A 26,794-nucleotide genomic window follows, 5' to 3' on the forward strand; every position below is an offset into this window, starting at 1 on the left:
CATATAAACACACATAAATTCTTATATACGTACATACATAGTCCTACAAGCAACCAAAATTGATGAATTTGTGCGAAAGAAAAGTGAAATGTGCGGCAACATTTACCAAAAGCTACGTAGAAATATGCAATGCATCAGCAGTTTTTCGCCTTAGTTGCACACATACATACACATGCATGTATATCACCCATTTATTTAATTTAAGTCTCATAGTAGTTGCTTATTTAGCATTTGTGCGCTTTAGTTTGCTGGTGTTGCTTTTATTATTACATTTGGGTTAAGGTAAGCAGTTTCCATCAAACTTTGTGCAATTTCATTTATTCAAGTATTTCAGCTTTTATGCACTTGAATTAAGTTAATTTGAGTTTTGTGTGCAGACTTCACTGGTGAAGGGAAATTCGCAGATTAAGCTGAGAAAGTGTGATTGCTTAGAGGTTATGGAGAAAGGCCAATTTCTTTAATAAAAGTTTAGTAGATGCACAACTAGTTGTGTTAAAGCTAGTATGAAATATTTCGAAGAGTTAAATTAAGAAAATACTATGTAGAGGTAAATGCTGATCAAAACCTTTAAAAACACACAAAAATAGTACAAAATACCGCGAGGGAAATTTTACCAAACATTATTATACAGAAAAATTTTGTTTAACGGACATAGTTACTGCCTTTAGCATATGAAAATAAAAATTACCCCCGAAGGGAAATTTTCAAAACAATAAATTTTTAACACAACACGTCAGAAAATACTAAGATCTATGTAAATTCGTCCATATAGCAAATTTTTATCCACAAATAAAAATTTCCCAAAACGGGTTATTTTCTAATCGTATTATTTTTGAGCTATATATAAAAATTTAGCTTCAAGGACACAGTGACTGCCTTTAGCACATAAAAATAATAATTACCCCCCAAGGGAAATTTTCAAAACATAAAATTTTAAATACGAAACGTCATAAAATACAAAGGTCTATGTAAATTCGTCCATATAGCAAATTTTAATTCACAAATAAAAATTTCCCAAAACGGGTTATTTTCTAATCGTATTATTTTTGAGCAATTCAAATGTAAATATGCTTAGAATTCCCTAAAACTGTTTTAAAATGTAAGTACTTTTGAAATGCTCTAACATTTAACTAAATCTACCTTTCTCATTTGTTATTTAACTCATTACTTGATCTAAAACAACAAACTCACCTTTGCCAAATCCATGTATGTCAGTGCGAAAATTATCCTTGCCCTTTTGACCATCCACCAGTTGGCCCAATCCATCAACAAAACGATCACCTTGCTCATAGCCATCATAAGTCTTGTCTGACAAATCCACTTCCATGCCACGTTGTACGCCTTTCGGTATGCTATACGATACGATACCCTCTGCAAAAGAAATAGAAACAAAACACACATAATATTTAGCACAAGCGTAAACATAAATTTAAATTTAAATGAAAGACATGTGGGTGTTTAACTTTAAGTTTAAGAACGGCAAATACTTTAATATATAGTGTGGTATATGGTAAGTAATAAGGCGCGCATGTAAGTCAACCAAGCAGCAACAACCAGTCGTTTTACCACATTTTCGGTCATAGTTTATATTGCTGTTTTTCGGTTATGCCAGTGAGGCATGAGACAAGCGCGTAATAGTAGACATTGAGACTTGTCTTTAATATATGTATGTAAACATGTGTGTGTAGGGGACGCGTTGCTGACGAAGACAAACGACTGATGAGATATTGCTTTCACTGCTAGCGGATACTACTTGCCACACTAAATATGTGGGTACATTTATAGAAGTTTGTTTGTACGCCTCGTTATATGCATTTGCAGCTGGGGATGATTTTTCATAAACCATATTAAATTACTAAAATTTCTGCGTATTTAAAATTGATAATTTAGCGGGTATTTTCGTGGAAGCACTACTATGGCTGCCACACAGAATCTGTGAAGTGGTATGCTTTGGTTGTTTAGGGGGAGAATTTCTTAAAGAATATGATTTAAGAAGGTATTGAGGAATAGAGAATAAATATTACTTTGGAACATGAATTTAAAGAAAGTGGCTTTTTAGAATATTTATTCTTCATAATTCCGTTTGAAACTAAAATATTTTGTGAATACTAAATCTCATGACTACTATATAAGCTAGCATATCAAATAAATGCTTCACTAAAAAAATACCCTTTAGGGTAATTTTTAAATTGACCTTATTTTACAAATTTAGACATTTTGTTGATATTTAGACGCAAAAGATAATAATATAACAGCAAAATAAAAAATTTCCCTAGGGGTAATTTTTTTCTTTTGCTGTTATTATACGGAATTATGCTTTTCTTACTGCATTAACTCACACAAATTAATTAAAATTGTATTTTAAAGCTTTAATGTTGTTAAATTAAATGTTATATCCCGAAGTCCTGAAATACATAGCTCAACAAAGTATTACGTATTTATTTAACAAAGCGTAAATTGTACAAATTTCTGTTTTAAAACCAACATCAGCAACGACATGAATTTCCATTTTGTTCATTTCCTTTGTATGGTGCTGGCGGAAAGTACATACGCGCCACAATAAGGCAATGCGGTATGTCATGCAACACCCACAAACAGCAGTGAAATGTGGGCACTTACACGCTTAATAGCTACAAACGTGTATCTATATTTACAGTTACATTTTTGTGAGTATTCTTAACGCTGTTTTACTATATTTTATTTTTTCTACTTTTTGTCGGTTGTCAGTCTTTTGTTGCATAACCGAAAAATATAGCATTCACGCATGTTACAAGGGGTTAAATGGCGTTAAAGTATGAAGCAGCAGCAGCAACAAAAACAAGCACTAACAACGAAATGCCACCAACAGCGTTAGCAGTCAAAAGACAATAACAATTTTATACACATGTATACACCCAACAACCATGACAATGTTGATGATGACGACGGCATTGCCGACAGGAACAACAAAAGCCGCTCATTTGTTTCGCTGCAGCGCGCGTACGCCAACAGACATGACAGTGCGCCACCGCACCAACAACTATAACAATTACTGAAGCAGCAACAACAACAACAGCTGATAGTGGCGCGCGCTAGTTGTGGCTCCAACAGCATAGAGCAGCATGCCAATATTTAAAGAAAGCAGCAAAAACAAAAACAAAAAAATATTGGTGGGTTTTAAAGGGAATGTGCCATGTGAATGCTGCCATTCTGCATGTTGACACGCAATAAAATCGCATGCTAACATGAAAATGACAGTGCGCGCGCTAAAACAACAGCAATGACCATGGCAGTGTGCTCACGGCAACAATGACAACCAGTAATAATAACTACAAGGCAGTTACAGCAACAACATCTACTTATATATTTGTAAAGACAGTAGACATGTTGTAAACGCAAAGTCGAACGCGTGTTGCCAACAATACACACATACATACATATCTATATACGTGTAGTATATCTGTGCAAATACAGCTGTGCTGACAGTCGCGCGAATATTATATGGAAAGTGAATTTTTGCTAACTACACGTTTAAAAAATAAATCGGTAGTTGCTACTGTATGATTGTGGAATTAAATTCTTAAGCTCATAGTGCTTATAAAAACACTTAATTTTTTTTTTTTTTTTTTTGAGGAAAACATATGCCGACATATGGAAATCCTATTTTTGTGGCAGTAATATAATACTGGCGTAAAAAAACACTAAAAAATTATTAACATAAAAAATTTCCCCCAAAGGGTAATTTATTTTTTATGCTGTAGAATACTTAAACACCGCTATTTGCATTAAAAATTGCAAATATTTTAACATTTTCAAAATATCCCCTAATGGGAAATTTTTGTTTTCGCTGAAAAATCATCTTTACGGACCTAATTGTGATTTTTGTGCTACATACAATTCAATTTAAGCAAGAAAAACTGCGCTAATAAATAGACTTTAAATATTTTTATTGATGAAAAAGTGTACCGACATCAGGAAATCATATTTTTATGACAGAAATGCTTAAGAAACACTAAAAAATTGTAGTCACAGAAAATTTCCCCCAAGGGTAATTTATTTTTTATGCTTTAAAAAACTTAAACACTGCTATTTGCATTAAAAATTGCAAAAAAATTAACAATTTGAAAATATCCCCTTAAGGGAAATTTTTGTTTTTGCAAAAAAAAATCATCTTCACTGACCTATTTGTGATATTTAGGCTGCCTACAGTTCAATTTAAAGTACTTAAAACCCAGTCACTTAAATTGCAGACAAATACTCGTAAAGCTTTCGCTTTCTGCTACTACTCTACTACAAAATATGCATAATGCACATTTACTGGCTTGTGCACTGCAAATTTAAATAAATAATATATAAAACATATTATTTCCTTGAATATCCTGCGCTTTCAATAATACAGGATATGTTTACAAGCTGCCAGCTTCAATGCTCATCAGCGACAGATGCCCGTCATGTAGGAAGTAATGCGTAATGCCGACGCAGGCAGTTTAATATGCATATATTTATGTATAATATATATGAATATATTATCATTGCAACATGGCGCATTTAATATTTCACAACATTTTAATCTGCCATACGTTTTATTTTGTTAAGTTTATTGCATGTGTGGGTGCTTTTATGTATGAACATATATATTTGCTTCCGCCTGCATACATATGTATGTATTTATGCTTTTAATTCTCGCGGTCAAGTACAGTATGTTTGCAATTTTCATAAATAATTTCCACAGGAAAATCGCATAAATAATTCTGACTTCCGTTCATTTAGCATGAATGCTCAATGTGCATATTTATGAGTACAGATCTATATATGAGTGTACTTATGTGCTATATAAATTCATAAGTAAGTGCAATACACACACAATTGTCCGTGAAGGGATTGCTGATTATAATTTATTTATTCCACGCATTTACTGCTGATTTTATGACAATGCTTGCAATAATATTTGTTGAATTAATATCCGAACATATGTATGTATGTATAGGTAAGTATATGTTTTTTGGTGTAATTTATTTTATTGCATGTGCAATGAAATTGTAAAATTTGTGAAATACTTTTGAATGCTTTATGAATAGTATTTTATGGCTGTTGAAAATATGTACATATGAATATATCAGGGTAATAAAATTATTACAACAATTATTCGTATTACAACTTACATAGCTAAATTTTAGGTTATAATGAACTTTTGAAAATTAAGAAAAAAATCCACAAAATTTCCTTAAATAACCATCCTCAAAGCTGTGCACAAGAGAATAACAGTTATTTATTCATATCCATCGGAGGTCTATCACCTTAATTACAGATGGAACTACAGTTGAACTTAGCTAACTCAAATCGCCATAATACAAAAAAAAACTTCGAGTTAAAGCGAGTTAAAGAGACTTCCGAGTTACGGATGTTAAATTTTGGCTTCTATCATCAATTCAAGAGTTCGAGTAATGGAAGTTCATCTGTATATATATGTATCTGAGAGATTTTTGATCGGCTGGGTCCCACAAAATCTGTATGAATATTGCATTTTTTCAAAACAGTCGAAACTGTCCGCCGTTGTTCTTCAAAATTAATCGGCTTCCATGTAACCTGTCTCAGAGCTGTCAAGATGACTACAGATTCCACAAAAATTGATTGGGATCAACAATATATATATATAGTATATATAGCCTTTTCACACAGCCAAATTAATTGATCAATTAAAATTTTGATTGAGAAACCAGCTTTTGCCCTTCACACTGCCGGCTATTCAGCTGTTATACATTTTTGTTTTTTGCTTTTCATAAGAAGTTGGTAAGTTTCATCAGCTGATTGGTATTTTCTTAGCTACCGTCGTGTGTGTGAACAACAACTCGCAAAGAACGTATATGTATGTAATAACAAATTCGGTTTTTGTCGCAAAATTGCATTTCATTTTCAAGTCGATTGAAGTTCAATTATAAAGGAATGTAGATTTTTATTTTGTATAGTAAATTGATCTCAATCAGCGTTTTAATCGAGCAGAGGGCGGTTAATTGATCAATTAGCTTCTGTGTGAAAAAGCTATTAATCGAGCAGATGCCGGTTAATTGATCAATTAGCTACTGTGTGAAAAGACTATTAATGACAGTACCAATAATTCGATAGGTGAATTGATCTCTCTCGTTGATTTCAAAGATCTCAGTATTAACTCATCTCTCATTAACTTATATTGAAGTAATTTTAGGTATGTTTAGTGATTTTTTTCTACGATTTATATACCAAAGGAATGAACAACCAACCTTTAAGAAACACATTGTAAAGTATAAAATCTGTAGTCTAAATCATATTGAATATATTTCTATTGCTCTATATTTCCCTTGATTTTGGTAAAAGGTAGTACTGTACCACTGTTTATGAATCAAATGTGTTTAGTTGGGTCTCGAGTTTGAGGTAGTTTACTTGATAATACCGCTATTATATTTTTAACGAGTTATAAATTTAGTTCGGACTCCTTTCTTTAACAAGGATATTTCTAGTAAGGAAATCTATACGTTCCTGTATAAGTAACGGTACTGAAAATATGTTACAATTGAGCCAGAGAGAGGTAATTTTGATAGTTTGTTAAAGTACCTTTGACCTAATGGTATCAACTAAAAGTTCAAGAGCAAAGAAGGGAGTCCTTGGTCATGACATGACCAGAGTTCGGTAGTTAATTTATAATGATAAGTACTTACTTGAACTTTTTATTTTGAACTTTTCGGTTTATTTCAAAACACGCAGACTAGCAGCATACATCTACCATTAAGCGTAATTATGTGATTTTTGGTAATTACATGAAATTTTATATCAACGAACCAACCAGTGTAGCCATACAATGCAATAACATTAATGATAAAGAAAAAGTACAAATGCACAACAACAACAGCAACAACATATTTAATAAGAATTCTGATGAAGCTTTGAGTATAACAATGTCCCTTTGTGCGCGCGATTAGTAATTTTAGCCCACAGTGTACTCAACACGCATGAATATATGGCATGATGCATGATTAAAAATGTAGATATGTTTTAGGCGCGTGGACACGTGTGCGATTACATTTCGACGTATTGGGATTTTCGAAAATTTCCGGCGTTCATTGAAATTGAGTGAAATTTTCGCTTGCTACCAACTAACAAATACATAATTTATGTGTAAATACAACATTGCATGTGCCAACATACATACATATGGAGTAATGTGCGTATAAATACTGTGCGTTCTGTGTAATATTATGCGCTCATATGTTATCCCCTATGGCACAGGATATTATAAATGGCGCTCATTAGGTGTGCATACATGCGAGCATATTTGTGCGTTAGGATAATTACGCAGTTCCCAATTTTCATGGATTGTTGTTATTGTACAGGTTTTTCGCTTTTGTGTAACGTGAAAATATTTGCTGCATTTTCAATACATAATTTCACATTGCGTACGGTTAATATGGCACATGTATTAGGTCATAATGTCATTAAGCCGCCACATTGGTCATATCTATTATTTACGTTTTTAATTAACACACAGGTGACTAAAATATAGACGGAATTTTCATTTAATTGCTTGTATGCGCGCATATTCGCAGTTATTATAATGGATTAATATTTTGGGAGATAAAATATGTGTGTGGTTTAGGTAGTTTTAACACCTGGCAACGTAAAGTCCTTAAGAGATAATTATTTTGTTTAATAACATAGACACAAAGGAATTTGTATGTATATTTTTATTAATGAAAAATCCGGAATTATAAATAAAAAAAGACTTGCTATTTCCGTAAATTCTGATCATGATTAATCATACATTTTTTGAATTACTAAAATTACCAAAAAAAAAAATCTATTTAATCGACCAGTGCTTGATCCTATCCTAGAGACATCTATTGGAAAACGGCGGAAGCAAAGTTGTAGACCTAATAAATTTCCCAAAAAGTGTAAGCGTTCCTTGTCATTTCCCTAAATTCTGATCCTGATAACCATATATTTTTTGAATTACTAAAATTACCCAAAAATAATTAAATTTCCCATAAAGGGTAATTTTCTTTTCTCATTGTTTAACTGTGTTTGCTCAATAAATAATGTATACAAACACATATTTTTCATTTGTAAGCTCATTCTAATAAGGGAAATTTGTTTTTTTTTGTATTTTTAGCACTTTGTGATAAAACTATGTCAGAATGAATGAAAAATAGTGCTCAAATTACTAAAATTACCCAAAAAAATTAAATTTCCCCAAAAATGGTAAGCGTTCCAAACAAAAAACTTGATATTTCCGAAAATTCTGATCCTGATATATTTTTTTATTGAACTAAAATTACCCAAAAATAATTAAATTTCCCATAAAGGGTAATTTTCTTTTCACATTGTTTAACTGTTTTTGCTCAATAAATAATATATACAAACACATATTTTTCATTTGTAAGCTCATTTTAAAATATCCCTAATAAGGGAAATTTTTTTTTATTTTATATTTAGCACTTTGTGATAAAATAAAGGCTGATTGAATGAAAAAGAGTGCTCAAATCAACAAATATCAATAATAATATAATGATGATAATGACTACCAAGCCCAAATGCATTACAGAGCAAACGCGGCTTATTCTCTGAGCAGGTATTTGTGTGGGTGTGTGTGTGCATTCATCACTACCTCACAAGAATGGAAAAGTATTGTATTAAATCAAACGAATTTAATTACAACTCATAAATCTACGTTCAAATGTCAGCGTTCAAAACTATCTCGGTTGTGTGTGTTTATTTTAGTACACTTAAATAGGGGAGAGAGAGGGCTTTTCTTGAAAAGTGCATTAACAGAAATAACAACTAGCGTAATTACATGCAACCACGTTAAGGCATTACTAATTGTTAACAAATTGCAATCATAAATTATCTGAAAAATTGAAATGGAAATACACGCAACTTCCAGATGAGCGCAAGACTTTGAGGGTTTTGTGGCATTATTATGATTATTTTGGGTTATTGTGTAAAGAAATTGAACACTAAAGAGAAAGTGTGAGAAACATGTGTCTTGAGTGGCAAGGGTAAGGGTGAATCCATAATTAATGTGGGTTGTTGGAGCAGGAGGTTGCACTTATATAAAGACATATGTGGAGGTGAAAAAATGAAGAATTATAGAAAGTAATGAGGCATCGAAAATTTTAAAAATCCATAAACCAAACACGCACGCTAAAATTCTAAAGAAATCTTGCTGACACACCTCACACTGAAAGCTTATGCAGGCAGTTTATGAAAACATTATCTTTACAAACACAAAAAATATGCAATAAAGCACAGAAATGCAATAGCTAATATGTTTTGAGGGTCATAATAAATAACGCTAAGGTCAACATGCAAAGCCACTTGAGCGCCTTGTGGCATGCAACTGCAGCGAGCGCAAAAAGACAAGGAAAATCTTGCTTGAGTGGAGGGCAAAAGTGCGCCAAAGGCAAAGAAGAAAGAAAAACGGAGAGAAAAAAGATTAATGTGAGAATTAAGTAAGCTATGCAAAGTGGGCGGCGCACAAAGCGCGCGGAAAGGGAAGCATGATAAAAAACTATAAGTAAAGGTAAGTGGCTCAAGCTGGCGCTGTCTACGAGGCCGCGCAAGGCGCACCCAAGCGCACAGACCAACTCAAATGGACACATTATTTTTGTCTAGCTGGCGTTGCTTTTTGTTGTTGTTGTTATTATTTTATTGTCGTTGCTGTTGTATGCATACAATTATATGCGGCGATAAGCGTGCGCATTTTTTTTCAATTTTTTTTAATTTTTTCTCCACCTTTTAACATATTAAAAGCCTTTTCACGCTTCAACTCTGCGCCGCTTCACTGTGTGTGACTGGCAAGCGCAATGGTCAATAAACAAATAAGCAAATATAATAACAGCAAGCAAAATTGTAAAACATCATCATAATCACAGTCGTCTGGAGCGCATAAGACGCATTGGTGGCGATAAGCCAAACGTTAAATGTTGCCAGGCACTCAGCAATAATGCATGCAAGCGCTTGCAGTGTGTGCTTGACGGAGGGAGTCAAAAAATACACGGATGTGAAGAAAAGTGGCAGAGAAATTAAAAAAAAATATTATTTTATTAAGCTTTTTAAAAATAAAAATTAAAATTTTTATTTTTATTTTTAAAATCAATTTTACATTTTTAAAATAAAAAAATATATTTATTTTTTTAGAGGTTCGAAAAAAATTTATAATTTTAGTTTTTTTCAAAATCTTATTTTTTATATATCGAATATTGGGTTTTGTTAGGCGCATACTACAAAAAAGTTTTGCAAATTTTTCTAAAATTTTATTTGTTAGTATGCACTTTTACTGCTCGCCACTGTAGTTTCACACAAAACCATATATGCATGGTTACTTATGGCCAAACGCATGTATCTCTGTACACATCTTCGCATTGCTTAGTGGCGTTCAGCTAAGCTGCACTTTATGTCGCTTTAATGTTGTTTACAACTGTTGTTAATGTAGCATGTTGTTATTGTTGCTATTTCATTTGTCATGCAACACAAGCTTGGCTTGTTATTGTTTTTGTTAAGTTAAGTTACATAAACGTGGCTCAAAATGTGCACTGAAAGTGCCTGTTATTGATGATTGCATTTTGAGAGATATTAATATATTTTTTGGCATTTTTTGTTCGATAACTTTTGATTTATTTTAACCAGGAAAGAAGTCTGGGAAATAAAAGTTATCGGAAAAGGCTTCAACGGAAAGACAATGGTTCTTATATTTAGATATGTATAACGATATTAATTCTGGGATTTTTTATTATATTTTTTCTTCGTCGTCAAAAATCAAAAATGGAATTTTAAAATTATCATTTCGACTTATGACAGACTTATTCTACCATTTAGAATTCCTCACTCCAATAACATTAAAATATTTTTGAAATTAAATTTACATATATTTTCCACCTTCGCTTATCCATTAGTTTGATTATTCATTTTAATTGTCTGACATTTAGCTGGGAAAAGGTTAATTGATTGCACAAGTGATAAACGCCCAAGCTTTATTGTGTCTATCGCATAGCAAATTAAGTAGAAATAAATATTTTTGGTTGCGGCTGAACTTTGACACCCATTTTCAATTGATTGTATTGCCAAATACTGCATTCTTACTATAACTTTTCGTGATTGATTGAGGTATTTTTTGGGCTAAATTGTGACTTTAGCTGGGAAAAAAATGTTCCTTAATTTAAATCTCTGAAGTAATAAACTTAATTGCTTAAATTGACAAATCTGATTTTGATATATTTCAATAATTGAAGAATTCATTAAAATTCCATTGAGAAAAAATATTGAATTCTTATAAAAAAAATTTTTAAATACATATATTAAAAAAAAAATTAAACAAAAAAATCACAAATTCCACATATTTGACATTTTATTTTTTCCACCTCATCAGCTACTATTTCGACTCCCATAATATAAAAAAATCTCATTTAATACCAAATGCAGCACTGAATTTTTACTCGCTTTAATTAACTTTATGACAAATGAATACTAAAATTTGCATACACTCAATTTTAACCCTTCTGGCAACAACAAACTTACATTCGTCTAAATAACTCGTAAATTTTTGAGTGAGTAAATGAAAAATTCATAAGAAAAACCACAATGACTTAAGTGGAAATAAGCTTAAATGGGGACGAATTTTTTGTTGTTATTTTCATTAGAAGTATATTAGCGGTATGCAACAAGGTTTTGTGGTGGGTAGAATGTGATAATTATATTTGAAGAGGATTGAGTGTGGGTGCGATGTAATAATCCTTGCTGGAGTGTTGATTGGTGGGTAGGAGATTATATGGAAAATGTGTGACTGCAGTCATGCTAGATATTAAAAAAATGTACTTCAGAGTAGAGGATTATATTCATTATCAAAGTGTATATTCGTATCAAAGTGCATACAGATCCCGTAGGTAGTGAAAGCTGTTAATGAAATCTTGAATTTACTTAAATGCAAAGCATACCACTGAGTTTTCAGAGCATAATAGTTATTAAAAAATACTTTAAAATAGAGAAATTGATATTTTAGTCAGTAGTAAAGTGTATACCATCCCTGTAAGGAAAAATAGTTATTCTTGTTGTGAAGAAATTTTAAATTTTTCTATTATATTAGAGTACTGTAAGGCTCCAAAAATAATAAAAGGAGGCACAGAATTTAGTTCAAAAACTCATCCTTCCCCTAAGAATTACTTGATTTCCTACAGGGCCTCTCTATGTCTTTGTCCATGGTTAAACTTAACTCGTCACTTCCTCTGCTCACATTTGTTGGTAATGAAAGCAACATTCAAAATAATGATTTTTCATTCGTGAAATGTATATATCAAGTGTAATATAGATTCAAAAGAAAGTTGATATATATATATATATGAAAATTATTTGTATGACTGTTCAGCTGAGCGGTAAGAAGAAATGCCTATGCGCATATGAGTTGGTTATGAAATAGTACAAAATCATTTTATCTTGATTAATTTGCATATGAAATGTTGCACACCCAAATATAATTTCCGGACTCAATGTAAGTTGACCCACTCCAATGAGAATAAAAGCGAAAATATTTAATGATGGAATACAGAGGCTTATACATATGTATATAGGTACATATGAAGAATATTTAGGTTTGAAAATATGTAAGCTCACATATGTATATCAGTATCTATATGTAGAAATGAAAGTAGTACAAGTAAGGGTGGCAACCACACCAAAAACTGGAGTACTTATAAAAAATTAAAAAAAAAAAACAAAGTACAACAAATGCCGACACACAAAATAAAAAAGACGAAACTACAAAGCTTTACCCTTCATTCGCGCATTACCGCCGAATGTTGACATATGTTGTGTTGCATACTTTTATGCGCGAATACTTAAAATGGGTATGGAACACCTTGCCAACCCAACCCCATAAATGTAAAGACATTTTATGCCGCTTGTTAAATGCTTTTTCCGTGTCATCACTGCGGAAACGAGTTACGCCTACTATTACACCAATGTTGAGCTTTTTCTCGTGCATATTTTGTCTTTACATAAACTCCCGTAGTAACTGCTCAACCCTTTACTGTTGTTGTTTTCGCTGAAATTGTTCACTTTGCGCACTTTTTCGCTGTGTAATCATTATATTGCAATCATTTTTCAAAATAAGCATAGATATATACACACAAAACCGTATGCATAGGTTACTGCGCCCTAAAGCATGCTAGACATTAGCAAATTTGCGCTCGTTTGACAGCAGAAAGCACGCAAGTATGCACTTTTTTATTCGGTAGCAAGTGCACAGCTGCCTATTGTTTGTCGGCAATTTGTGTTGCAGTCATATTTTGTGGCACTTGCTTGAGACGAACTTGTTATTGTTATTGCTTTATTTTTCAATACTTTTTTCCACAAAAAAAATTGCATGCAACAATCACATGATGGCGTCGTTAGTATGCTAGCAGTCAGCAGCAACAAAAGGTCTCCAACCACAACAACAATAAACAAATAAATGTTGAAATTGACATATGTTGGCAAAAAAAAACAAAAGCAACTACAGCGGTGTATAGACATTCATGTTTGGGCGTCGTCGTTAACTGTCTGCACGCGATTTTCGAGTGCGTTGCACGTCTACGAATGTCTGCCCCGTACACGTGGATCACAGCAAATATGCACTGCTTGCCATCGTCGACACCCTCACCGCTCTACAGCACAAGGCAATCAGCCTAACCTTTGCCTTTGTTGGCTCAAGTACTTTTGCTGCTTTTGTTTTTATTTTTTTGGTGCTCTGTTTGCTTTTACTGCCCCTTAACGACTTAAATTACAATTTTATTAAGTACACGAAAGGCGCTCTGATAGCGTTTAATGTCTCGAATGTTCGCATTATTGGCGCCATTTTGGCGCATTGGTCGTAGTGAGGTGGTTACTAATACAATGTGTGGTACAATTGTTTAAGGTAAAACCGAAATTGAGGCATTAAAATATTAAATAGTTCATTGAGCCTCTACTTCAGATCTTACTTTGACACAAATCCGAAATCAAGGTATCTCATATGTAGAGGATCGAGAGATATATAAGGATTATGGCCGGCAAATAAATCAGTCAGCCGTTTAGGTCCCAAAATATCCAATAATCAGCTTCTAAATCATTAGAGCCTAAGACAAGAACCAATGTAAAAGTTCAGCTATATTTCTGACCATTTCAAATTCCACCGATTTTCAAATGTTGTATTCTGAGGTACTAGAATTCGACTAATAATCTCTTTATAAAATCCAAAGAAGTATTATCTTTCAGAATCAGTATGCCGATTTTTATCTTGTCGAAAGTCGCGTTGGTCTAGTTCGTAAAACAGTTATTATAGGTTTGTGGTACTAAAATTTATATCTTAAAGTAGATTTTATATAACAAATTTAAAATCATTAAAATTTGACTCACCTTCCCATGGACAACCGACAATTTCAGCACGTAGACACACCGTCCTATCGTATTGGCCATATGGATAGATACGTATTTTCGAAGCAAAAATTATCGGTTGTAACAAGTTCTCCACCTCACTGTAGGTATTGATGTTGCCGGAAAGGATCTATGGAAGAAATTGAAAGAAAAGAAAATATGTTAAAGTGTCTGTTAAGTTCCAAAAGTTAAATAGAAATGAAGCTTTATTGAAAGCTCACACATGAAGTGCTTATTAAAAGTGAATGCTTTATCAAAGATCGAAGCGTTAATAAGCAAACGGTCCGGGACATTTTGTCAAAAATACTAGATCTAAACGAGTATAGTGTAATATGTAACTAGTTTCTAAAAGGAAATGAAGCTATTCGGAAAGCTGTAGCATGAAGAGATTCGTAAAAGTGAAAGCTTCACGAAGCTACAAGATAGTGAAAGCTTTTGTAGGGGTTAAAATGTGTAATTTATTTTATTTTTTTAAATCTATGGTCTTTCTGAAGTAAACTTGTATTGAGTATACTAAAAATTACATCTTAAATATTCATTCAGTCCTTGGAAAATACTCTTCAAAGTTTAGGCTGACTTTATTATACAACGATATTTTTAACGAGCTAAAATATTAATTTTTCATGAAATTAAATTTCTTTTAAAGGGGAACACAGCTTCTGAATCTATCTACCATCAGGTATAATAATCAACACTCACCTCCTTTCCTTGTGTATTCTTCCAACGTTGCCATTTGGTGAAACCCGGTCGCCAGTACTCCAGCACATAAGCCTCCGTATACTCTTGACCTTGACCCTTGCCATAGCGACCCTGCGTACGTATCGCCGTAATGACATGCGTCGACAGCAAGTCGACCTGCAGGTAATCTTTCAACGCATTCGAGACCATGTGTTTGGGACACCAAGCGCCACCATTATTATCGGTTTTCAGTCTGAAAGAAAAAAGAGAGATCATTTATAAATTAAGCGCTTCAAGTGGAAAAAGGAATAAAGATGTAAGCATTTAAAGGAAGCCAAAATAATGCCGAAAAAAGGCAGAGAAAAAAGGCGGGAAAAGTTGTTGAAATAAAATCTGTGCGTTAATTAAAATTTGCACAAACCGCCGCAGCTACACTGTGTGGGTATCTGCTTCAAAGCCTCCATTGTTGTTGCTTTGGTTGCCTGTGAGTAGCGGCAACGCTTTGGCTGTCGGCTGATTGTTGGCCATTGATAAGCATCCGTTGTTGGCTGGCTACCGTTGCCGCTGCTATAAAATATGCGCACAGTAGCAATTGCAAAGCGACTAGCTACCGCTATCGACGCCACTGCCGCCGGGACGCCCGCCCATTGCATTTTTTATTGTTGATTGCAATGGCGGAGTCTGCTAGCGACTATGGTAGTAAGAGGAAGCAGCGCTAGTAGTTAGCATGTAATGAACGGCTACTCTATAATAGCTGCAACAACAAAAACAACTAACTAAATGTTGCAAAATATCATAATCGAAGTCTCAAAGACCCAACAACAACACACCGTTTGTTATTGAATGCATGCAATTCGCTGTTGTCGTCGTAAAATTTGTGGCATGCAGCACATTGTTCTGACATTTTAATACACGCTACGTGCAACTTACAACGCCGACAGCGACAGCTGTAGTTATGCGTAGTCGTCGTTGATTGCTTACTGTAAACCTAAAAGCGGCGGCAATAATAAAGAATATCTATATGTATATGCGCGCATATACTATAAATTAATTGAGTTTAAATGACGGCACCACACAGAGTTTGGCATTTGGCGCTTTCGGGCGTAAAACGCATGCGTCAACAACAACAAAAACAACACAAACAAGTATGTGAACTCGCGAATGTTTCAATTTCAAGTGGCTTGGCTTAACTAAATGCGGTTAACGCGGTATTCACAGCAAATTGGTGGAGCGCTTCTCCGCATTTATGCAGATGTATGTGTGTGTGCATCTGTAGCCGTAGCCTCTTCTACCGGCCTATGCAGTCTCACCATCTTTCTGATAAGTTCGTTAAGCCAACATCGGCAGTGAGACAAGCGACCAGTAAGTAGCAGCAGGATGTTGTCTACGTAATTAAGGATTAATTTAAATTATGTGCTACGGCCACGGTTGTTTGGCTCCAGCATGGCGTTATTGATATCCTAAAAAAAAACCGCAGCGTGGTTCACGGGATTAGCGTTAAATGAAAAGTAGTTGAGCTGGTGATAGGGTATGGCAGATTAACATGCACATTGTAAATGCCATAATAAGCCAGTGGAGATCGGATGTAGACAAGCAAAGAGTGGTTAGCAATGTTTAAATAATGAGCAGAGCTTTCTCATAACTATCCGTTATTATAGATTACCTTTACATATAAAAATCGCAGAATATTGTACAATTGCATTACAATAATTACAATAAATTTACTCTTAACGCCAAAATTAGCAATACGATTACCATTACTTTTACATACTACCAATACCAGTACTTATATGATTACCAATTATGTTCCTTTATTACCTCTGATATTTAGAATATACTATAAACATATAATGCATTACCAATACTATTTTCATTACAAGCACCATTACCAGTTTTTTCTCGAGTACTCAGTACTAAAACCTATTACTCACACTAAAATCAATACTTTCATTACCATTATTAACGCGTCGTTCCAATATATTTATGATTGCCAAGCAATGAAAACCATTACATGTATCAAATTAAATAATCATAACTTGTAGCATTATTACTGGCAACTATAGTGCTAACACCTCTTCATTATAATACTGTATAATTACCATTCCCCGTTACAATAAGCAATACCAGTACCAATACCATTACTATTAAAAACACCTTTACCAATCAACATGACTATAACCATGACCAATCCAAATACCATTACAAAAGCATTACCCTGTAATGATTCCAAACTAAAATCTTCCAAAAAATTTTGTAAACATATTTAATACAACTGGTCACCCCACTAGTTAACCTCTAACTACTGCCTGCTTGTATTTAATCACAGTGGGGTTACAAATACGGCAACACCATGTGCGTGTACGCTTAATTGCCAACATTTGTGGCTACAACGCATTTACCTATAAGTCGATTGGCGGTTTTTATGCTTATTTCGAACTAAACACCCACCACACAGCTCCTGGCCACCCTTTCAGTGCTAACCTGTGTGCATTTTATTGATGTTAAAAATTTACTTTTTCATGCATGGAAGTTGTTATGCGAAATTTGTAAATGTAGTTTAGCCAGTGGCAGCGAGTATCTTCACGTTGAATTTATATGTTACCAACAAGTACTTAATCAGTAGCTAAAGTACTGGAGTTATAATACGTTGAACTTTTTGATAATTTATTTCTAATATTATAATTTCAAAATTAATAAATATTAATAAATTCATTAATTATTAATTATTAATCCATAAATATATCAATAGACTTTCGAAAATCCTGCAGTTTTTTTTTTTATAAAAAATATAAATAATTATCTCCTGAGTTAAAAAATTATTCAACGTATATTCAACCCTAATTGCCGAGTAATCCTCTTATCGCAATTAGTATATTCCACATTTTCGTCTTTATCGACAAGTAAATCAATATTTACCAATGCTTATACATATATCTATTACTTATCATTTTATTACACATTCCAGTATGCAACATTTTATCAATGAGCTCAACAGTCAACTTCCTGCCGCTTTGAAATGTATTGATTGACAACTTATCTGCTTATTCGTCAGTATTCAAGCTAGGGGAACGCGGTATTTGCTAATTACTTTTTAAGCCCACAAATATTTATACGAGTGTATGAAGGGAGCTAAATACCGGTACTTTTTTGGTTATACAGAGTTTATAGAAATAAAGCATTTTCTTGTACGAGGATTTACCGGAAGTGAGTCATGTTATTTAAGAAATAAGTGGGTGTCTTTATGCTACAAAGAATTAATAATTTTTTGAAAGTAATTTATGACAGCTGAAGTGACTATTTGCATTTGGCGCACAACTTTTGAACTTGTAATCCCATTTCCGTGAGTGATACAAACATACTAGTTATAAATACGCGCCATCAATCTTCGAATTATTTCTTACTAATAAAGCTACGCTTTCATTTTTGAATAACTTCAAAGAAAAAGCCTACTCTATCAATCTTGGAATTATTTCTTAAAAATCTTCAATATTCTTACTTTAAGCCTTCTCAATAAATTTTCTAACTATATTAATAGCATTTTGTCAGCTGTCGACATAAAACTTGCCTTCAAATGATAGTTTAAAATATTATTATGCGTTTCATATCACTAAGCCAATTGACACGCTTGGTAATATGCTAATTTTAATATAAACCACATGAGAATTGGTATTGTACGCAAAATAATATGAACGAAATGTGCAAAAAATACGTCAGAGTGCTTAATAATTAATACATTTAAACACTCCCCTCATAATTCTTGAGGTAGTTTGAGCACTTCCGCTCATAATTTTACAAATCCACTTATGAACTTTTCTCATATTTTTCTTCATAGCTAATTGTTGCTTTGTTTTTCAACTCCATTAACATTTTCTCAGGATGAGTCTACCGCACACTCAGCTAATAGATGCGCTGCCTTAAAAGCCTCATTTACAAAACTTAAAAATCCTCCACCTTATCGCGGCTGCCTTATAAGGCTTCTCGACTGTAAAGCGAAGACGTTCAATGCCAAACGAAGAAATTAGCAGCGAGTGCAAATAGCGTTTATTACAAACAGTAAAGGAAGTGAAGTGCAAACATTATTGTACATATGTAAATACAATATAAATGGAAGTGGAGTGGACTCTGGCCGGAGTTGGGCTAATCGTTAGCGGTTGGACGGAGTTAAACGACACTAAAGCCAAACTACTGTGGTAGAAACCGAAAAACATATGGAGATACCTGACAGACTAAGGAGACTAGCAAGTTCATTACAATATTACTGCCATAAAAATTAAAATGCAAAAAAGACGAAGTCGGAGACAAAGCAGATTTCAAAAAACAAAAGCGAAGAAGAGTTAGAGTGGCGTGCCATAGACTATGCAAAGGAAGAAGCTTTTCACCGCAGGTATCCCGTAAATGAATGTCGGAAAACGTATACCGACTGCTGTTATCGAATTACCCGAGATTAGCTTAATGACAGTTGATGTTGTTGGTATTTCATATTAACTGAACTGAACTGAACTAGTTGATGCACAACGCATAGCAGACGATGTGAGCAAAGTGGTAGTGAGTAGTAGTCAAGTTGAGTGCTATAAGTATGATAGTATGTAGTGCTCAACGGCTACTTCAAATTACTGCATACTTAAAATATTTAAAAGCAACAAATACAACAACAACAACAGTAGTTTGTGTACGCTGCACATTGACAGTACATTAAATTTTGCGCCACTGCCAAATGGCATGGCGTATACTCGTAAAAATGGAGTAAAATCAGTGAAGCAAGTAGCAGCATTACGACGGATGTGGCATGCAAGTAGTTGGAAATGTTGATGGGATGGATGAGAGTAAGAGCGCGCAGGCAAAGGATGCACGGTAGCGCTGTCTGAATGCGCATAAAGAAGTGACAACAAAGAGGAGAAGCAGAAAAAATACCACAAAAATAAGAAGAAATATTAAAATAAAAAACAACAAAAACAAAAAATGCAAACAAAATGAAATGTAAAAACAACAAAAATAAATTGCAACAAAAAATTATATAAAGAAAATTATACGACTAGCAGTAGCTAGCGCATACTTGATTTTGTTGCGGTTTCAGCATGTTGCAGCAACATCAATTGTGTCATTGTCAATGTTGCGGCCACATTAAGTCGTGACATTATTTGTACGGCATGGAGTTGGTGACAGTTGAAGTGGAAATTGAAGTTGAAATAGTAAAGGGCAACATTCATTCGTTGAAAAGCAAAAAAAAAATACAGAAAAAACAACAAAAAATAAAATAAAAAACAACTCTACACAGTAGCTGCATTTTTTCAGTTTGTTGACTTGAGCAATAATAATAATTAAAATGTATGAAGTATGTAAACAGACAGCGAGGGGCGAGGTGTTATCACAATTTATTAGCATTTCTAGTGATTTTTATGTGAAAAGCGCATATTCATGCACATAGGCAACAAATAAAATGCCGAAGTGAAGATTGTTTGCCAGCAGTGATGGACCAAAAGTTAGCAATTACTGTTGGTGAATACAATAAAAACAACAGCAATGATGGCTAGCATGCACAAATAAATATATATGTAAACATATATTTAGATAAAAGCATATATTTCTATAAAAATATCCAACTGCCAGCCGTGGCATGCCACACAGCATATCATCAAATTCAGTTGCAGGCAATTGCAATAATGCAAAGTGGTCGCTAGTGAAGCAGCATAATAATGAATAGCTATAAAATTAAAAAATAATAATAATAATAAAAAATAAAACAAAATAAATACACTGCCATTCAACCGCAGCAACCAACAACAGCAGCAAATAACAATATTTTTGTTTAATGCTGTCTACCAGTTCAAAAGCTGTTGTTTCCTAACCTTTTATTGATTTGAAGTTTCGTAAAAGAAAAAAAAACAACAAAATTTGTTCGACTGCTGTTTGCCAATTTTATGCAGATTAAGTTGCTGAGTTGTAAAAAAGTTCGATTTTTATGGCTTAACTTAATTGAAAAAGTTTCTTTTTTACAACGGCTGGTTATAAAAATGTTTATATTTACCATAACAGTCATGAAAAATTAAAAGAGTTTAATGTGTTGAGGGGAAAGCTTTAAAAGGTTGTTTATTTTTGCGAAGATATACAATAAAATAAAATAATATGAAATAAAATAAAATAAAAAAAATAAAATAAAATAAAATAAAATAAAATAAAATAAAATAACATAAAATAAAATAACATAAAATAAAATAAAATAAAATATAATATAATAAAATAAAATAAAATAACATAAAATAAAATAAAATAAAATAAAATAAATTAAAATAAAATAAAATAAAATAAAATATAATATAATAAAATAAAATAAATAAAATAAAATAACATAAAATAAAATAAAATAAAATATAATAAAATAAAATAAATAAAATAAAATAACATAAAATAAAATAAAATAAAATAAAATAAAATAAAATAAAATAAAATAAAATAAAATAAAATAAAATAAAATAAAATAAAATAAAATAAAATAAAATAAAATAAAATAAAATAAAATAAAATAAAATGAAATAAAATAAAATAAAATAAAATAAAATAAAATAAAATAAAATAAAATAAAATGAAATGAAAATAATGAAATCATTAAAATCAGTGACCACAAGCGAAACACAATACGACTCAATTATCTAAGTATTTAGCCAACACCAATCAAGAAATTTTTCGGCTTTATACACACACTTTATGCCAAAATATGTAATTAAAATAACAAAAAAGCACAAATCATAATAATAACAAATAAATAATAAAACCACAACGTCTTGAGGCGTAAATTAAAAAACTATTATACTCAAATGCGCGCCAGCTTAGGTGCTCATCAGCATTTAATTATAGAGACACAAGTGCTATTGTGCATACGTAATTACAAAACTATGTGAATTTTAAATAAAATTTGGCTTTTCAAAATGTGTGTGTGTGTGTTAAAAATTTGTGTGTTTATTATATTCGCTTGTCTTGGCCTCAGTTGCGTCGAAGCGCGTAGAGCCACAAGCAGTAGTAGAAAAAATATTATTTTTTCGTCTTATTTTGTTATTACATCAACCATACATAATTATTATTTAATCAATTTATTTGTTTGCATATATCAATACATAATTATGCATTTCATTTACACACAAAAAGAGCGCTTTACCAGCGATTTACAAAGCAAATGCAAAGAATAAAGATTGAAATCGGATTTTGAAAATGTTAATGTCTAGCTTAATTTATTTATAATTGCTTCATTATGCTGCAAATTATGAGAAAAACGTAGTTTTTGATGCTTAAGGGTTTTGGGAAGCAATTTCTTGGAAACCAAATGTAATAAAAAATGAGTGTATATTAAAACATGTTTAACGCTTTCACTGAAAAATATAATTTATTTTTTACAAAAGGAAAAATAAATATTTTCAAATATTAATATTAAAAAAATGTCTTATTAAAAAAATAATAAAAATAAAAATAAAAAAATTATAAATCTTTTTTTTCTATAAATATATAAATATTAAAAAAATTAATTAGAAAATAGGTTTAAGATTTTCAAATATAACCCCACAGCAAATATGTCAATATATAATATTAAAAATTTTAAATTTTCCATAATATTTCCTTCCTCTAACACCCCTTACATATTCAAATGCACTCCGACCACACTACATGCCTCATTAACACCCAACAATTCGTATGTCAACAACAACTTGACCAGATGCACTTGAATTGCTTACGATACGGAAGCATAAAGAAAAATCAAAACGGCATGCTATCAAAACGCTTACGAAATAATGAAGAAATACGCGTCTTGTACACAAATCGAAGCAAAGAAAACCACGTGTAATTGCTAAAGACTACAAAGGCAACCGCCTAAAGAGTCATTAATATATGTATGTATGTATGTATGAAATATTGGAGAGAAAATATTAAAGATGAAGAAAGCCAAAGACAGCACAGCGCAGCGAAGTAAATAAGCGACGTGGAACAGCAGCGGGTCTGCTGAACGCCCTGGGCATCTGTTGCTTGCACACAGAGCACTATTGAGGCAAAATGCAGTTTATAGTACAATTTTATAATACCTGAACTGCATTTGCCCAGCGTAAAGCTAAAGTAGCTGCTGCGGCGCCTATTGGTGGTCGCTTGGCTCTTCGCTTTTATGGGCAATTCTGAGTGCCTTGCGGCGATTTGTTTTTGTAAATATCTGTAGCATTTCTGCACATTAACTTATTTTATTGCCTTTGTTGCAAGGCGATTTGTAATATTTTTTTTTTTTTTTCATTTTAATTGCAGGTATATCAAAGTGGCTGTAGACAGCTAAGAAACAGAAGGCCACTAACAAATAGTGAAAGTGTGTTTGTTTGTACTGCGAGTTAATAAATTAAAAGCAGAAGAATGTTATTTTTTAATATGAAATATTTTTTCTTAACCATATTGCTTATTGTTTCTTGCAGAAATCTGGTCAAGCTTCATCAAAACAAAAAAAGATCTTTGAATTATGCTTTCCACTCGCATATTCTTACTACATTCTAGCTGTTTTCTAATTCTTGCGGTACAGCATTGTGTAGCGCTATTAATTACCATGTTTTTGTTACACTGAAGAAAAGAGTATTAAATGAAACAAATTGTGGAAAAGCATCCCTCGAATTACTGCAACAAATCCCCTAACAATAAAAGTAATGAATGCTGCTTGTAGTAAAACAATTGTATTCTATTTTTAAAGGTCTTTTGAATATGACTTTTTGTATTCCAATAAGCACTAGTATTGTATAGAAGCTCCTTGGCACAGCTCTGCTGTCTTTTGTCTTTCTTCATGATCTTTTCATTCAGTTTTATTAAGCGAGAATCTTTTTTATATTAGCACTGTATCAATTTTGCATTACTGTCTAATTTCCTGCGCTTTCTTTGTAAAAAAAAATTTAGATTAAAATTTAAATTTGAGGTCGTAGTAAAAAGAGAGAACAAAGAGGAAGTAACATTAAATGATATTATAGTCAAATGTGAAATATTATTTTAGAAGCTTTTGTTAATAAGGTTGAAAATTTGGCTTTATAGGTATTTTTGGTGAAGTTGTTGTTGTTGGAATAAAAGCGTTTGAAAAATGCGAGCTTTTAAAGTTTTGGAGCTTTTTCTCAATTAAGCTAAATCCAAAAATTTATTGGATCAATTTATATCGGCCTTCAAATGCTGTGTCAGGAGATTTAAAGCTTTAAGCTTTAAAGTATTTTTGAACAATAAAGCCATTATATTCCGGAAAGACCAAAAATATATTTAAGCAGTTAATGATGAGTTACTAAAACTTTGCAATGTGTTTAAAAACTTAGTTTCTAGTTGAGTTGCTTTAAACTCGGAGCTTTAAGCTCAAAGCTCTTTTTGATTACCTAGAAACACAAAATAAGAATTTTCCTACTTTAAAGACTCATATGAGATCTAGCTTAGTTTATTAGACATCATAAGTGACTGACGGCGAGGTCTCTAAAGCACAATAAACGAGAAAAGCACGAACGAACTGTCAGATTTAAAAGTACAGCTTGACAAAGCGAACAAGTAACTGGCAAAAAATTGTTAAAGCACTAAGAGGGAGCACAGCGAAGCGTAGAAAATTTCCAAAAATCAAAATAATAGCTTAAGTGCCATAAATAGATATCCAAATAATTATTAAAATTTTAGTAATTACCTCAGGAGTTCTTTTGAATACTGGAATACTTGAAAATACTCCTCTTGGTAATCTAAATATCAGCTTATAACAAAAATCCTCTTCTTCAATGAAATATTTTTTACTATTTTACAATTTAAATACTTTTCATAACTTACGATTACATTTAGTAATCATAATGTAATGCAAGCGTCAGAAGAAACGTAATACGAACTGTAGGTCGGTCGAATGTCGCAACAACGTCAATTCGAAACCGAAAATAATAATTGAAAAACTTGTTTTTTAACTACGCAATATTTCAAGTTATTTTATGCTCCACATAAATTCCGAAAATACAAAAATTTGTAAACTGTTTAAGTACTACCGAATATCCACAACGTTTAAGCGACGCCACGAAGGCCATAAAAAGAAACTTATCCCCAAATTCGTGGTAATTGCAGTTTAAGCATTTAAAATATAATTGCAAATCTCAAAAACCCGAAGTAATAAAAACTAAGAACATTTTTATTACGCGCACACATACTAGACAGCCGGCGCAGTCAAGTGCTGGCAGCGGCAGAGATTATTATTATTATGGACGGAAATTGAAAATGCGTTTACTGTCAAAGTACGAAACAACAACAACAACAATAGCAACGAAAAGGTAGTTAGTAATAATAAAGTGTCATAAAAATTGCAGTAGACGAATTGTTGTAGTGATTTTTCGCCACTGAAAATGCCACAAGCATAAATTACTCAAAAGCAATGTGTGAGGTTGTGATTTTTTTCAGTGCTACTGTACATAATACTGTGGATAATCAATGTATTTTGTTGTTGTTGAGTTTTTAATATTGTTGAGTTTTGTTGTTGTTATTTTTTTGTATTTTCCTATTTTTTTTTTTGTGTTCATTAAAGCGTCTATTCACACATGCAATTAGCCTAGACCAGCACATTTTTTTCTGGCATAGTTGCTGTTTTTGTCTGCACGCATGCACAATTATGCCTGTCGTAGTTGGTGCACCACAAAATATTTAATTGCCAACATAATTTTTGTCAACGAAAAATCACGTTTGAGCTAATAAAAAGCATAAACACACATACATATGTATATCGCATACTATGATATATGGTATTGTCTGGGTGTGTCTATGCCCGCATGTCTGGCAGCTGAAACTAACCAGACTGGCACTAAAGACTGGCGATCAACATTTACGCTGTACGCTTTATACCAGTGCTGCATGCCGATAAATAACGTGCAAGTATTTAAGTAAGCAGTGTGTCTGTGTGTGTTTATCACAATTTTTGATTTGCCATGCTATCGTTTCCTGTCGAGCAATTTCGGTGATGAGTATTTGCATTTTTGTCTCGAGTTTTTTTTTTTTAATGACGCTCCAACGTCATTGCGTGTTGTTGGCGCTGATTTTGATATGCAGAGCAGCTTTGAGTAATTTTTAATAGCGAAACTTACTCTATTTTGACTTTGGAACATTTTTATTGGTATTTATGGGGTATTTATGTGGAATAATAGTTCAGAAAATATTTACAACTCAACTGGTGGGTAATGACCTCAGTGTTACTTGCTGTGAGAATTGAATCACAGTAAGACGATTTTATTTTCGAAAATTTCAAAATTTGATGCAGAAAATTAATCATATTTTTTCCAGAGTTATATATAGACATATTAGACCTCCGCCCTAATCGTTGAAAACAGTTGGATGTGAACCTTATTGAGGTATTTTTTTCGCTTCATATGCGGACCTTTGAGTTTGTAAGCAACAACACTTAAGTGTTCTAAAGCCGCTAGGACCAAAGCTAAATCCATGCTTAATGAACACGGAAAGGACAGGGATTTGTTGCTTAAATATTTCTCAGATAAATCATTAGTTATCCAAGCTTTGAAATTATTTATACCAATTTTTTTTTCATTGGAAAGTAGTAATTGAAATTTTGAAAACATTTTCAAATTTATAGAGTTATTCTTCAACTTTTCAAATCATTGCATAGCGATAAGGGTCTTCGGAACATTCCGAAAGCGAATTTTATTTACGTATATTCTATCCTAAGACAGTACTACTGCAGCGTTTTGGAGTCCATCCTTGGCCGATC

General features: G+C 32.5%; 1 protein-coding gene across 1 annotated transcript in view; it reads right to left on the reverse strand.

Moving 5' to 3' along the window:
* The window catches only part of LOC105208478 (uncharacterized), a 105,880-nt gene that overhangs the window by 25,153 nt on the left and 53,933 nt on the right, over window positions 1-26,794 (reverse strand). The window contains exons 4-6 of the mRNA XM_011178348.3: window positions 15,091-15,322; window positions 14,374-14,521; window positions 1,192-1,371 (exon numbers count right to left, since the gene is read on the reverse strand). Coding sequence (XP_011176650.2) covers window positions 1,192-1,371; window positions 14,374-14,521; window positions 15,091-15,322 — 560 coding nt within the window. The remainder of the gene's footprint in view (window positions 1-1,191; window positions 1,372-14,373; window positions 14,522-15,090; window positions 15,323-26,794) is intronic.

Source organism: Zeugodacus cucurbitae, chromosome 3 (genome assembly GCF_028554725.1).
Source record: "Zeugodacus cucurbitae isolate PBARC_wt_2022May chromosome 3, idZeuCucr1.2, whole genome shotgun sequence".
Taxonomy (NCBI): Eukaryota; Metazoa; Arthropoda; class Insecta; order Diptera; family Tephritidae; genus Zeugodacus; species Zeugodacus cucurbitae.